The sequence below is a fragment of the Hemicordylus capensis genome, chromosome 1 (genome assembly GCF_027244095.1).
Source record: "Hemicordylus capensis ecotype Gifberg chromosome 1, rHemCap1.1.pri, whole genome shotgun sequence".
Classification (NCBI taxonomy): domain Eukaryota; kingdom Metazoa; phylum Chordata; class Lepidosauria; order Squamata; family Cordylidae; genus Hemicordylus; species Hemicordylus capensis.
In genome coordinates, this window is record NC_069657.1 from 305,662,848 (window position 1) to 305,679,349 (window position 16,502).

The window sequence follows — 16,502 nt, forward strand, 5'->3', positions numbered from 1 at the left end:
TATATGCATACGAGAGCCATTGTGCTAGTGCGGTGGATGGATTCTTTGACTTAAAACTGAAGATAGCCAAGCACATACCCCTTCTTAGTTAGCACACTCACTGGGTGACCTTAGGTCAGCCACTATCTCTCAGGCTAACCCTACCTGTTGCTGTTGAGAGAAAATGTGGAAGGGGAGTGTATACCACTGGAGTGGAGCTCCTTGGAGGAATGAAAATGAAATAAACCTTATGAGAATATGGTTCTCATATGAACATTGAGCATTTCTGTTAACTGTTGCCTGTGGTATTAATGGTAACCTTAGTCAAGGCAATACTTTGTGTTTCTTCTGGCACAAACCAGTACCTTGATATAAGTGACTTGGCTGCTCAGGAACAACAGTTTGTTTTATAAAAACTGCACAGAACACAGCATCAGATCTAGGCTCAAAGGTGGATAGAAATATCAAATATAAATGCACAGCTCACAATTCTTTCCAGCAATGTAGATTTTGAATTCCTTCTCAGATATTCCTCATGTAGCCGGGGAAATCCTTTCTTCTGATTCAAGACCCCTAACCCTAACCCTAACCCTATTAAACTGTGATATGCAAAAGAAAACAATTGGCATACATGTATATCCTTCTGTATATACTTCCAGGAGTTTAGATGAAATTCATCAAATGAGAAGATCACGTTCTCCAACTAGACACCATGATGCCTCCCGAAGCCCGATCGACCGCAGGTCTAGAGATATGGATAGTCAGGATTTGTCAGATCAAGAAAGGTACGGGTTTTGATCTTAAGCATGAGAATCTGTAGTAAAATATTTGTCATTTCTGTCATTTTGGCAGGTGTTAGAATTTATTTTGTAATCTCTGAAATAGGTGAGGTAAAACAGGCATGCCTGTAATAAAAAGAAAATGTCCATTAGGGTTTATTGAAGGCATTGTTCTTGGATCAAATATGTGTTTGAGGAATAAAGGTGCTATAATTGGTAAAGGAAGCCAGTTAAAAATAATTTGTTTTTATACCCCTAATGCAAATATGTTGGTTAGCATAAAATACAAGGAGGAAGAAAACAAAGCAGGAATTTTGTTTCTTTTAACTACAGGTTTCTTTAAATGATTTAAGATTTGCAAAAATACTTTTGATTCAGGTGAAAATATTACCATGAAGTAGGGCTGTCAATATTGTTGAAAAGTTTAATTTATTCAGGACAAACATGTAGATTTAAAAGCACCACACATTTCTGTATATTGCATTAATGCAGTGGCTACACCAACATCCATCTGAGGTACAAACCACATCTGGTTGTAGTGGTGCAACGGATTTCACAATGTATTTCATTTTCTGCTGTGCTGAAGCTGCACACGTAGAACTTTATATGTCCTGCAAGACTATGCTAATTGCACATTTATATATTCTAGTGTGATAACTTTGAAGCAGAAACTGTCCATCTCCATGACACTTATCTGTGTTAACTGAGCTATCATTGTAACTGGACAAATACTTACATTCCGTTTCTTCTCAGCCAAATTTTGTGACTGGTTCACACAATGACTGTAATGTCAGGTAAGCAAAAACCAGAGAGTCTAGTGGTGTACATGCTCACACAGAGCATGTTGTCTGAACTCAGGATTTCCCTGCAATCTCTGGTTGGTGCTTCCCCCAACTGACATTAAGATGACACTGAAAAGCTGAGTTCAAATCTAAAATTAAGTATCTTGGCTTAATGTAGGGCTGGCGCTGAACATTAACCACAGAAAAATCCTGCCTTCACACAACATGCTCTGTGGGAGCACTTATGCCACTGGGATATCTGTTTTTTGTTTACCTGACATTACAGTCATGGTGTGAATCAGCCCTTGCACAAAACTGTGGTTTTGATTCTTTTCCTGAATGGAACAATAGGGCTTAGGTTCTTTTTTTGTTGTTTTCCTATATGCTCTATTGTTGGAAACCCAGAGGGATTTTTGCTTTTTTGTGTGTATATATTTTAGGATACGTCTGCCTTATAACTCTTTGAGTCATTTGGTCAGATAATCTGATAGAATGCAGAGGCTTTATCATCCAATAGCATCAAGGCCACTCACTATCCCCAGTTTCTCATCTAGACCTTCTTCATTGGACGTCCAGAGCCATTCCACCACTATCCCACATATACCAACAGCCCCTCAAGATCTCCTTGTACAACCCTAACATTTCCTTCTCAGCTAGAACCTGTGCTTTCTCATCCACCTCTTTGGGTCACAGTCTGGCTGAATTTGACAGGACATGATTCAGTTAGAAAAATCCTTCAGACTGAGTCTCACCCACCATCTGCCGGTTGAACTATGGTGATGTAGGCTGTGAGAGAATCCTGTGAGAATAAGCACTAGCATAAGAGTCTTCAAGGCAGGATGGAGGAATGTGGACTTATTTCCCCTTGAAAGGGTGGGGGGCACATTAACAACATTGATGCATAATCTCAATTTGTTTCAGAGATCCTGTCTTATGCAAAACCTATTGAACTGAATGATTAATATGTGGGAAAGCATCCCATTACTCTATAACTTGTCCTGCCATATGACAGCTTTACATGTGGAACATAAAGCCTAATTTTGTGAGAAATGTATCATCAATATTCTATTAACATTAGTAGGACTCTGTTGGGAATCATTCTAGCAACTAGTTACATGAATTATAAGTTAGGGCTCATTTCCATTGCTTTTCCGTGTAACTATTTTCTATGATGTAGCTAATATATCCTGAATTAAATGTATGTTTTGTGACAGTATGACAGCATCCAAATAACACATTTACTACTTTGGATAATGTTTAAACTTTTCTCTCTCTGTTACCATAGTATTTCATGTGATTATTTGATTATTTTGAAATGGCACATCTTCATGAACAATTTACAAGCTTTACTTTAGTGACCTTGAAATTTTTATCTATGTGATTTATGTTGCAGTAGATGCATGCACATATCCAATTTTTATTAGAGACCAATGAAAACACTTATTACATAAAGCAACTATACCTTTGTTGGTGTTCCACTGATCCAAATGTATAGCTCCTTGCAATGAAATACAGGTCTGAACTAGAATGCTGAAATGTGTAGAATGGAGATTTTCAAAATATATGGTGAATTCTTAAAAAAGAGAACAAATTTTATACAAGTTTTAAAGTGTGATTTCCCTCCTCTCAAAGAATAGATAAAAGGGCAATAATTGTAATGCAAGCACATAAATTGATTCAAATTTCTAGCAATAACTTCCACATTCTCTGACTTGAAAGATAAATATTGTCTGACATCCAGAGCGCTCATAACGTCCACATTGTTGCATTCTCACTCTGAAGTGTGGTAGGCACTTTTGCATTTTTTGTGCAAGAGCACAAATACTTTCTGGGGCTCACTCATGCTCTGGAAGGGCCCTGTTATAGCGGAAACACATTGCTGAGAGCAAGTGGCATATTTCCACTCTAACAGAGCACTTCCACAGTGTGGGCAAGCTCCAGAAAGTGTTTGCACACTTCTTCAAAAGCACCGACACTTTGAGGAGAGTGCATGTCAGTGTAGTGGCTAGCTCTGTGTGCTGCCAGATGTTAGGAGTGCTGGAAGTACACGGCTTTGGGTGTTGGCCATTATCTTATATATTTCATTATGAAAATTAACAGTTTACACAGTCGTACCTGTTTATGAATGGGAAATAATACAAAAACCTGTCACTAGTGAGTTAAGAAACAAAAAATTGTTGACCATTTTTGATGTTAATGGCTATGATCCTATGTACAGTTAGGGAGCTTAAAAATCTATTGGTGAATGGGATTTAATAGGCCTAAATGGGTATGAGACTGCAGTCTTTCTTTTGAAGGATTAGCCCAGACAGTTAAAGGTACTTTTTGCTCTCATTTAATAGGAGTATCCTAATATGTCTTTCTTTAACTCTTGTCAAGCTAACTATCTCAGTTCAAGCTTTCTGGTTTATTTTATGTTTTCATTTGCATACCATGGCATAATTCATGCCATGTAATCCTTCATATTTATATCTGTTTCATTCATCATCCATCCTGTCTGTGCAGTGAGCTTCTTATGCTGCCCAGGGCAAAACGAGGAAGAAGTGCAGAGTGCCTACATACCACCAGGTAAATACAGGCATTTGGTAACCAGGATTGCTTCTGGGTAGGGCTGGGGTGTGTGTGTGTGTTTGGGTTTTTTGCTTCTACTTTAAAATCCATTTTGCTTCCCTTAGTCGTCTGCTGTAGTAGTCCAATAGTTCTGTATCCGTAGTTTTGCAGGTCAAAGACTGTCATTTCGATGTTTAATTATTTTCAAATGTTTTTACTATAAATGAGATTCAGTGGGTAGGGTGACAGGGAGCCTCATGTGTCCAGATCTGTGGATTTTTATACACACATTCATGCTTTCTGCAGTGTCTGGATAACAGGAATTCCATTGTAAAGGAATTTAATGTCTAGAAATGGAACACACACACATTGCAATTAAGTCATTCAAGCAAGGTTACAAGAGGTTTTCCAGTAGATGGCAGTGTCATTATTATATGTTGTGCTTATTAATTTCCCCCTCCCCATTTTTTCAAATGTGTTTTTTCATAATTGGTTTGGTGTCTTGCATGCATTCATCACTTCTGGTACTAAATTAGATACCCTCATCCACTGATAACCTGTAGAGGTTCCCCATCTGGCATGGGCTCCCCCTCTTGTTTCCGTGGAGGGGGAAACAAATGCACATATGGAGATTTCTCCTCTATGGAAGCAAATAGGGAAAAATTGAAAACAGAAGCTCTGCTAGGTACAAGAGCTAGTTTAATAAACACTAGCTTGACTGGCTCAGAGCATCTGCACTCTTGTAGATTGCTATCCTCGCCCCCTGCCACAGCCCCTTCACCCCAGAGACCTCCCCACCCTCACCTGAGCCCTGCTCCACTTCCCTCTTCATCCTCAATTTCTTTCTCTTCCTCCTTCCCCTTCCCCTTCTTTCTCTCTCTCTCTTTCTTCCCTGCCAGCCCCTCTTCCCTCCCCTCTGGCAGCAGCAGCCCTGTCCCCATTGTAGCTTTGCACACAAACTTTTTGCCTACGCTCCTATGCGCCTAGGCTGGCCCTCGGCAATGCCAAGATGCCCTCTCAAGGGCTGACCATCCTGTGGGTGCTGGCATTGGGCTGGCTGAGTGCTGCTTCTGCCTCCACCACCACCCCCTAGGAGCATCACTACCACCACCACCAACTCCACCTCGGCTCCAACATGGTGGCCACCAGGCGTGGATTTATCTGAAAGTGTGCATGCTCCCGCAGTGCCTTGATTGGTTTAGCACTGTGAGGGCATGGTGAGGGCAGGGCTTGCCACGTACCACCTAAGATTTTTGTATAAATAGATTTTTTTTTAATCTGTTGTAACCTCAATAACAGACGGAATGATAGTGACATGGGAATAACACTCCCAATGCTCCTGAATCATTTTGCAGGGCAGTTTTAATATAGGTTTTACTTCCTAGTACAGGAAGTGAATGGAAAGTTATTTTGATAAAATTGCAGCAAATGTATAGCTTCACGTTGGGGGGGAGGGGAAAGGGGTGTTGTAGAGTGTAGTGTGGTGGGTGGTAGTTCCTAGGGTGGACAAGGAAGCTATCAGAATTATTTGAAAGGAACTGGGCAAAGGGCTGATTTTTAAGTGATTTTTGAAGTTTATGCGTCTTTAAGGTTTTTCTCCATAAAGAAGCATGGAGGTGTCAGCAAATGTATAGCTTCATGTTTTGGGGGCAAAGGGGTGGCCTAGAGCAGTGTGGGGTTTGTGGTAGTGCCAGGTAGGGGCAAGGAAGCTACCTGAATTTTTTCAAAGAATTTGGGCAGAGGGCTGATTTTTGGTGAATTGTTGAAGTTTACGTGTCTTTAAGGTTTTTCCTCATAAGCTATAATGGAGCTTTCAGCAGCCCCATAAGTGCACTTGGGGGGTGCTGGGGTGGCTTAGAGCGAGTGGTGATGTAGTGCACATAGGGTGCCAACCATCCCCATGGGTTTCTAACCCATGGGGTACTTGGTTCTGTTGTTTCTGAGGTGTTCTGAGTGTGGATTCTATGATAGCAAATGAGATTTTCAATGAGACACCATGAATCCACTCACTCTCATTTGCCTTTCCCCCCGACGTGAAGCTATACATTTGCTGCAATCCTAATTATTCTCTATGAGGAATTCAAAAATACTTTAACAATTCACCAATAATCAGAGGAGTGTCCAATTGCCTTGGGGGTTTTGGGGTGGTAGGCACCCCTGTCTGTCTACCACCCACCCCGCTTTTGTGCCCCTAGGTGCTCCACAATAGGGGATATGGACTGGTTCGGGTCCCATTATACTCTATGAAAAAAATAATTAAAAATATTTCAAATATTCATTAAAAATCGTAGGACTGTCCTATTGCTTCAGGGTTTGGGTGGTTGTTGGCACCCATGGGTGCTCCACAATAAGGTATAATGGCCTGGTTCAAGTCCCATTATATCCTATGAGAAAAAAATAAAAATATTTTTCAAAAATTCATAAAAAATCGTATAAGTGTCCGATTGCTTTGGGGTTTGGGTGGCAGGTACCCCTGGGTGCCAGCTACATCCTACCAATTTTTGGGTGTCCAAACCGGTTTGAACCAGTTTGAATCGAACCACCCCCTGGTTCGGTTCTAATTCAAACCTGCAGCTCGAACCTGATGGATGGTTCAGTTCGAATCCGAACCTCCGAACCACCCCAGTTCGGATTCTAACTGGTTCGGATTTGAACCGGTTTGCACATCCCTACATCTCTTTGGATCTCTCTTGAAATTGAGAGGTAGGATCCAAAGAACCAGTAAACTAGTTGCATGTGCCCAAGGGCTTGTGTTCCTTAAACAGCACTTGCTCGGTCCTTGTGGCAAACTACTTTTGAAACTGAGAGGACTTTCAAAAGCTGTTTTTAGTATGATGTAGATAGGGATTTGAAGTTCAAAGTAAAACTGCTCTCTGGCCATCCCTAAACTGGCTGTTTGGCTCAGCCAAGGTGAAGAGTACAATGTGTTAATTAAATAGTTTCTAATTGAGGGAGACTAACTTTATCACATGCTATATCCAGAACATTTTGGCAATGGGAGAAAATATGCTTCCAAAGAAAATATAGGACTCAGTTTACTTTAACTACCAACTGCTGCTTTACAGCCTCTATTCATTTCGGTGCAACTTCTATAAACTCTTAGAGCTAACTAAATTGTCCTATCATGGCTATTGTCCTATCAAAGTGCCAGAGCTTTGTTAGATGCACCAGCGCTGTTGACAGGATCAATTAACTCAGCACCAACAGTTGCACAGGAAGAACAAATTTCCACAACCTCCCCTTCCCCCAGAAGTCCTCTAGGTCACCCAAAAATATGTCTCTGGGAGTTGTGCAGCTTTCAGGGACGTATTTTCAGATGGCACAGAGGACTTGCAGGGGAAGGGAAGGTAACTTAAATTCACCATACACACAATCCATGAGCACCAAATGTTTTGTTTTTTTTAAAGGAATGAGTTTACTTTATCATAACTTCAACATTTCATTAAGCACTGCTTCACCTGTACTTGTATTATTTTTGTTCTTGCATGAGCCTTTTCTTCTTCTTCTTTTCTGCCATCCTCAAGAAATTCTGTTAAGTACTTTAAAACACTACCACCTAAGATGCCTTTATTAGAGAATGGCACTTACTGGAGTATTTACAGGTAAGACATCTGTTAACATCCCATTAGAGTTCTCATTTCACATTAAAATATATTTGCCAAGAAAATAATATAGTAGAGATGATTCTAGCAAAGAAACATCAGTGAACCCATCTATAATCTGTCATCCCCAGAGTAAAGAGTAAAGCAAATATTTCAGTTTCATCTCAGAAATCAAAGTAGTATAAATCCTCCCACTTTATGTATTGAGTCCCTAGTGCCTAAACCTTATTAAAATTTTAGTGTTATAACTCATTTTATCACACATCTTAACCTTTTCTTTCTTTTTTCCTCTATGGTTTGCATTCTGCGTGACATTTTTCTTTTGTGAATCATTTTGCCTTGTAAAGCTCAACCCTGCCTGCATGTGTTAAGGCCAAATCAGTACTTAGTCAGGATATTTCACTTCTTCGTAATTGCCTTAACTCACGAATACCAAGATTTACAGATGAACTGTTGGTTAGGTAAGGTTTCAGTCGAAGTATTATTTCCTATAGTTATTAGTTTCATAAAGTAGATTAACTACATTGTAGAATATTTTCACTTCTGGTTTACTGAATTCTATCATTTTATGTACTTAAAGACAAAATTAAAAATGAAAGAGATCATTTTAGTATTTCCTTCCCACTTTTTTCATAAGTCAGTATTGGCCCGTCTTGGCTGTTAAAGCCAACTGAATTGACTTCATGGGCTCTATATTGCAACCTTGGAAATGAAAGTATTTTTGTTTAGGTTACAATCGAGATCCTGCTTGGCTTTATGCAGCCAAATTCAAGCATTTTCTTTTCTTTTAGTTTTGTTTTTACAATTCTTGGCATTTTTCATCCAACAGCCCCATTATATCTTTATTAGACCATTGTGACTTGACATCTTATGTAACAAGAACATTACTTTATGATTTAATATCTAACATTGTTTTCCTTTCTTTGTTTTCTTTTTGTTTTTCTTCTTCTTCCATTGGATGCAATGCACTGGCACTAGTGAACTGCAGCCCTCGCTTGACAGGGCTAGGAGTGCTAGTACCAACTGCTTGAGGCCTGATACTAGTTTGCATTCACCAGAACAAGAAAGGTATAACATAAAGACTTCTCAATTTCTTGTCATCCGTGCTGGTGGTCTTTATCGGCTTGTTAGTTTTTCCTTATCAGTCGTAGCTTCCTGTATTATTCATATATGCTTTGATAATTGTAGTCATTGTTTTTCTCCTGTATCCATAGGTGTCATGCTTATTGTGTGTTGATGTTGCTTGTAACAGCTTCTGGCTTCTTCACTTCTGTTTCTCTCTCTCTCTGTCTCTGTCTCTGTCTCTGTCTCTCTCTTTGAAAGTTCAAGCTGATATCATTGTTTGCAAAAGTCCTCAGTATGCTGATAACATTTCAGTGTTAATTGAGATAGTTTTAACTGAGCACCATTTTTTGTTGTTGAAGTGAACTTTGGCCCATGAAACTTTATGTCACAATAAATGCATTTGTCTTTGAAGTGCCCCAAGACTCTGTTCACTTAATTGTTAATATCCATGAACAACCCGTGTTAATATTTGTCCTATATTATGCTTTACTTGCAATCCTTACCATCTGGCAAATTGCAAAAAATATTATTTCCAAAATTTCTTCTGAGACATTGAAAACAGGACTCTCTCTTTATTAAGAGGTTTGACTAGTAGGCTGCATTTGCTGCCTCAAACAAATTATTTTTTAAATAATTTAATCTGTATTATGTATTAATACAGAATGCATAATAACTGCTAACTACACAAAGAGGACACCTTTTAAAAGTGGTGATTCTCTTATATTTTACAAGGGGAGAGCAACTGGCCGTATCCAACCCCAGCACAGTATCCTTTCATTGACTGTGGCTGGTTTATGTTTCTTTTTGGATTGTGAGCCCTTTGGGGACAGGGGCCATCTTATTTATGAATTATGTATTTTTCTATGCAAATTGCTTTGAGAACTTTGGTTGAAGAGTGGTATACAGGCATCCCTCACTAACCACTAGGCTTCTGTTCTGGCAAAAACTCACCGTTGGCAAATTCGCAGTTGGTGAGGCATTAAAGTCAATGGGGTTAGGGGAACTAGAACCGCAAAAGACCTAAAAATAAAGGAAAAAATACAAAACAAATTGCTAAAAAATCACCAAAAAAATCCTCTAATATCACCAAGAGCCACCAAGAAGAATGAGCAGTTGAACCTCTGAATCAAAAAGCACTAAAAAAACCTCACCGACCATGGATACTTGGGTCACAGTTGGCAAGACCTGTCACAATTTCCCATTTACATATACTCAAAACCGTGGTTGGTAAGGGATGGCACTATAAATATTCATAGTAGTAGTCAAACTGTTTCACTCAGTCAGCAGACCAATTGAATTTATGTGCACTCTGTTATAGTTCTACCATTTTAAAAAATAGAGTTAAAATCTGAAATGTTTGAGTACATTTATATTCTGAAATAGACTTCCCCAAAAACAGTTTATGGATGCTTCATAGTTTTTACAAATTGAATTGTGTCAGCAGGCTTATGGTTAAATGTGATTGTGCTTTGGATGGAAATGTTAGCAGTATCTGTGTTAGCAGTATTTTTTTTTTTCTAAATGATTCTGATTTTATGATGTATGTGCATTGCATTCTGCCCTACAAAATGGAGTATCAAGAACAGGTGTTGTTATATTATATGCAATAGGTCAAAAATTAGGCCAGTGAATATGCATTCAAAGCACGTGATGCACAGTTTTCCTGCTGAAGCTAGCTCTTGAAACCACCTGGATAGGAAACTGCATGGGAGGCATATTTAAGCATGTTCTTACATGTGGGGGAAGAAGCATGAGCTGGCAGTGTAATATATGATTTGCTTCCCTGTTCCTTAAAAGAATGGAAATAATAAACAAACTCCTAGATGTCTTGATAGAAAGCAAAGCAGTCTTTTTGTTTGGGCTTGAAAAGGCTATGTTGTACTTCAGTACATGGGAAGGAAATTAGATCGTTATGGAAATGCATTCAAGATGATGGAGATTAGCCAGACCTTGCTCTTTGAAGACCTTGCTCTTTCACAACGTCAACATCTAACAGATCCACTGGCCAGAATCCAATTTGTGCTTAAAACCAAAGCAACTACAAAGTATTGATGATCAACCACAGATAAGGCACCCCCACCCATGCTTGCGAAATGGCCATTTTATTTCTTGCAGCAATCAGAAATCTATCTTGAAAAGTCCATTCATGCTGAAATTACTCAGTGCTGATCCATGGTTGCCAGTTGAAATCGTATGAGAGCTGGTGTGGTGTAGTGGTTTAGAGCACTGTGAGCCAAGGAAGTTCCCTTTCCTTTGATTCAGCTCAGCCATAAATTCATATACAATGCCCTTTTTCAAACTCCTTTCCCCGCTGATGGTCAATGTAAGTACAGTCTCCAAGCTCAGCATAAAGAAGAACTAGTAGATCTCAACCTGATTTTTCAAATCATACTAGCCTTTTGATGATAACAAATCTCTCATGGATAAAGAATAAGGGCTTTCTACTACCCTTATTCTAGTTTGGGTGCCTTTTTGTCTTCTGCACCTGAGAGCTCAGGAAATGTTGATATGATATGAAAAAGCGGAATCTGTATTTCAGGCTAAGACTAGAGGTGTGCATGAATTGTTTTTTTGCTATTCAATTCAACCTCTAATCGAATCACAAAAAATCAAATCATTTGTTGAACTGGCTGACCATAGCTGGCTGGCTTGATGAACTGAATGAGAAATTTGCAGAAAAAATCAAGAATCACCTGTAGGGAACAATGGGGAACTCAGATTACCCCATTATTAGCCATGGGTAGGTTCTAGGGACAGCAAAATGGGTTGGGTGTTAGGGCATGACCCTACCTACCTACCTACCTACCTACCTACCACCCAACCCACAAAACAATCAAGCAATCAGGCAATTTAAAAGGTCAATGACCTACTGAACCAAATAATTCAAAACATTATTTAAAATCATTTGATTGCTTGATTTGTTTTGTGGGTTGGTTGGGTGGTAGGTGGGTTGGGTCGTGCCCTAACACCTAAACCACTTTGGTGTTTCTAGGACCTACCTATGGCTAATAATGGGGTGATTTGAGTTCCCCATTGTTCCCTATGGGTGAAACAAGCAGAGTGCACACATTTTGCAAACTTGCCTCGCAAAAATACAACATGGCTGAACAGAAGCATACATAATCCCTCGCAACACAGAACAGAACACCACATGTTGCCAAATACACAGTCCAAAGGTGGCCAAAAAATAATCCCCAGCCAGCCACAGTGCTTGAGCTGCAGTAGCATCATTGGCACAAGTTGAACTCTGACATACAATTATGACCCCTTATTTCAGCATTGCAACAGCTGCCACAGCAGCACCATTAGCAGCCAGCAAACATAGCCATAAGCTCAACTAGTACAAAGTCTTCAGCCACATTTTGACTGAGTGAATACATCTTGCAATGCCGATTGCAGAGCAGACCAGAGCAGTAAGTGAATCACAAGTTAGTCTCAAGGCCAGACATGGCACTCATCACAGCAATCACCAAGAAATATTGTGTGCATGCATGCGCGCGCACGCGCACACACACACACACACACACACACACCTGAGCTGAGCTGCCACTGTCCATTTCTGACCACAACACCATTTCACAAGCAAACAAAACCAAAACCACAACTCAGGGAAAGCAGACAGGCACCCAGGTTCTGCCTTTGTCAGTCTGAAATCCAGCAAAAATAGATAGTTATAGCAGCAATAGGTAGCACAGCATTATACTCAGAGCTAAGAAAAGAAAACCACAAAATCAAACCTTCCTTGATTCCGTCCTCCTCTCCTGATGTAAGGGCTCTCTCTGCCTCCAAGTCCCTTTTGACTACATTTTGAAATTCCCCCCCTTTTTGTCCCCCATTCATCAATCTGAGATCCAGCAAAACAGTTATGGCAGCAATAGCACAGCATATACTCAGTGCTGAGAAAAGAAAACCACAATATCAAACCTTCCTTCCTGCTGTCTGACTCCTGATGTTTCCTCTTCTTCATAAGGGCTCTCTCTTTGCCTTTGAATATACATTTTGAAATTCCCTCCAAAAGTCTTTTCCTCCTCCCTGCTCCCTCTCCCCAGCAAATAGGGGCACAGTTGCCCATGCCAACTCTTGATTTTCATGATAACAAGCCAGCCAAGAAGCAAGGACATCTCAAGCCAATCAGAAGCAAGGACATCTCAAGCCAATCAGAAGCAAGTGCCAGAAAACCAATTCAGGAGGGGAAAGCCTGCCAAAATGGGCATTCAAATCATGTGAACTGATGTTGCTCTGAATCAGGGCTGATTTGATTCAGCTTCAAATCAGCCCCTTCGTTTAAGGTAGGGATGTGCACGAACAGCTCAGGATGATGACCCAGCTCAGGGTGATGACCCTTAAAAAGCAAGTGAGCAGCTCCTTACGTGTTCGCCCCCACCCCGCTGCTCTTTTGGTGGCGGCACCAACTCTCCAAAAGGTTGCGTGGGGCTGTGATGTTGTTCCCTGCAGTCTCTATGCAGCATCAGCACACACACAGCCAGCACACAGCCCTGCATGACCTTTTGGATAGTGGGCAGTGCCACCAGAAGAACGGAGGGGTGGGGATGTGCAGGTAAGGAGCTGCTTACCTGCTTTTTAAGGGAACCACTTCCCTCCCTGCCAAGCTGGTTTGAACCTTCCCAAAGGAGGTGCCCAACCAGCTTGTGCACATCCCTCATTTGAGGGGTGATTTGATTCATGATCAAATCATTGAATCACCCCTGATTCAGCCTGAATTGATTCGTGCATGAATTGAATTGCACATCCCTAGCTAGGACTGAACAGAGAGAAAGTGAATGGTAAATGGAAATTAACAGAAACAACCTTAATATGGCTTGCAGTAACATGTGGAGATCAGATGTGAGTGCAGTGCATTAGGAACAACATTACTCTAACTTGTCAGCTCAATGATTTCTGCACATCATTTCTAGCATAGCTGAATTTGGGCATGGTGAGGACCATTTAATGGATCCAATTGAACCATGACAAGAGAAATCAAATAAAAAAGAAGGGCTCTCAGCTGACACACTGAGACAGGGGATATCCTATAGAAAGGCTCCTTATGACTATTCACATTGAGGCTATTCTCACGATGGGGATAACCTGGGTTTTCCCCCATTGTGAGAACCACTGCAAGCCCGGTGGTTCTCTGGTGGCTAGCCCGCCAAAGAAGCCCTCCCTTTAAATGGGGTTAGCAGAGTGAGTGCTCCGCTAACCCCATTTTCCCGATCGTGAGTCACCATGGTGCAACTCCGTGGTGCCGCGACTCACAAGGAGACCCCCACTGGGATGCTAAAACAAGCCTCCTGGTCTCGGGGGTCTCCCCAGGATGCCCTGCATACTCGCGCGGGGCATCCTGGGACTTCCGGTGGCCAGGCGGCCCCCAATCCCTGCAGTCCCTACCAGCTCCGTGATGGAGCCAGTAGTTGTGTGGGCGGCCGATTCAGCCACCCAGCAAAGAGTGGCTGCTCATCTGTGGGGAGAGCGGGCCCACTCTCCCTGCAGAACCCTCCCAGGCTCTACACACAGATTGTGTGTAGAGCCTGGGAGGGTTCTGTGTGTAGATTGTGTGTAGAGCCTGGGAGGGTTCTCTACACACAGATTGTGTGTAGAGCCTCATAGTGTTGCAACCTGAGATTTAGCAAGCCCACCTAGAAAACTCTCTGGCTCCATTTGTGGTGAATGGAAGATTTGGTCATTTGGGGGATTAGAGCCATATTCGCCCAATCTTCCATTCATCACAAATGGAGACAGTGGATGGAGAGAGATATAAATATATATCCCCCAAAGATTTTAATATAACATAGATATAGATATATCCCTGAAGATTGTAATTGCACTATTCTTGTTCCCAATTTTTGAAACAGTGAACTCATGATCTAGTTTCTCACCTAACATATAGGCCTGATTTAGATACCCAGATGTGACAATCTGCATGGTGAGGGACAGGCTCACACCTCTCTTTCTACTGCTCACACAGGAGATGCCCATTCATTCAGCTCCCTGTTTCATGCAATTCTTCCCCCCTTTAAAAAAAAAAAAAAAGATGGAGAAAAATCATACAAATCAGGGTTTCTCATGTTTGGGCCTCTATACAGCATCACACGTTACATCTGTGTGTAGCAAGGGGTGCATGTCTGCTCTTCCACCACTTGAAGGCTGTTCCCATCTGGGTAAGTACTTGAACTGGGCCATAATCCCTTTGTGTACATCCTGCTGCTTTCTCTGTATGTAACGGGGATTAGAAAAAAGGGAATTAATTTACTCTTTGGTATGCCTCCTTTACAAAATACTTTCAGGAAGTATTGTTTAACTCAGAACAGCTCCACTTGCCTGCTGAACAGAATTACATGGGCTGATAGCATTTTATATGCATGTAATATTGTGGAGACAGCAAACCATGTTTAATTTATTTTTATTTTTATTTTTTTGCTTGACATTTGGCAAGCTGCATCACCTATTATAATAGATCAAAGATATTTTACAGTGTTTGGCTCAGATGCTTTAGCCAGGCTACAAAATACCATATCTAATTTTATGCAGTAGATAAATCAAACTTTAAAGCTTTATTGGTCAATATGTTTCTATGGCACAGGAACTACTGCACAGCTTAACTCGAGCAAAGTTGTGCTCTTGTAATCTTATGTGGAATGATGGTACTGGCAGCCAGCCTTGTCTTTCCCATTAAAGGCATCATTTCAGGCCTCCATCTATTACCCTATATGGCAGTGGGTCAGTAGATGCCTGAACATGCTGGGCAAACATTCAGAACTGGTGCAAAGATGTGCTCTCAGCCTCCCATCCTATCGTAAGATGGGTCACCTCTCAGCTCAGTGTGAAATGGGGTTAGCAATTATGAACATTACTGGAGAGTTTTCAGTTGAATTTTCATATTGGCAGTACCTTATATTGCCTTATTATTACTATTTTTAGTGTCCCTCATAATTTCACCTAGTTTTTTATTTAGGTTTTGGGCACAAATACAACTCAGACAGAAGTAAACAAACCCTTCCCCTCCCTGCGCATGAATAAGCCAGGAGGAAATTGAGCCTTGTAGGGGAAAGTGAATTGTACAACCCTATATTTGATTGGTTAGGTATAAGGAAACCTACATATATATAACCAAACACACTGTACTATAAGTGAATACCTATTGCAAGTTCTCTGTTAGTCTTCCTCCATACTTCCTTTTGCTTGATATTTTTTTCTTATGGTGATGATGGAAACAAATTTCTCCTCAAGGCCTCTGTGTTAAGTGCAAATTAAATGCTTATACTATGCAAATACATTGGCATGAAATACATTCTTTTAAATGCATTTGCTGTACAGTATTTTTCTCCTCTGATCCTCCCTCCCTCGAGTCCACGTGTTAAATGCAAATTAGATTCTTTTGATACAGCTTTAACAGTAGTCACATGAAAATACTGTGTTTAATGTTCAGGACTTGGATAGAAAATAAAATTAAACTAAATGTATATGTGCAGAATGTCATTTTCTATTTTGGGCTGTAGAATAACTGACCAGGAGGTGATTGATTCATATTACATTTAAACACTGTGAGCCAGGCAAATTTGCATTCCGAACTATGGTTGAAGAGAGAGTAAGATCATGCTAAGAATTAGTGTGGAAGCTTCAGGAGTGTGCATATGGAGAGTAAGCTTGTGCTTGGAACTTGCATGAAAGCTTTGAACACCCTACACTTTATTGCCATCTGGAAAAGACTCACAGAGCCCGTCTTCAATAAATTGCTTACATTTGGA

At 40.7% G+C, this 16,502-nt stretch overlaps 1 protein-coding gene across 50 annotated transcripts in view; it reads left to right on the top strand.

Annotated features, from left to right (window-relative positions):
- Window positions 1-16,502, top strand: part of RIMS1 (regulating synaptic membrane exocytosis 1) — a 382,988-nt gene that overhangs the window by 233,349 nt on the left and 133,137 nt on the right. For 40 of the 50 annotated variants that reach the window (XM_053286849.1, XM_053286844.1, XM_053286835.1 and 37 more), the window contains 5 exons: window positions 639-764; window positions 4,046-4,108; window positions 7,615-7,692; window positions 8,040-8,153; window positions 8,671-8,760. In XM_053286849.1, the coding sequence (XP_053142824.1) occupies window positions 639-764; window positions 4,046-4,108; window positions 7,615-7,692; window positions 8,040-8,153; window positions 8,671-8,760 (471 nt within the window). The remainder of the gene's footprint in view (window positions 1-638; window positions 765-4,045; window positions 4,109-7,614; window positions 7,693-8,039; window positions 8,154-8,670; window positions 8,761-16,502) is intronic. The other 10 variants (XM_053286832.1, XM_053286833.1, XM_053286847.1 and 7 more) reach the window with 3 other exon arrangements.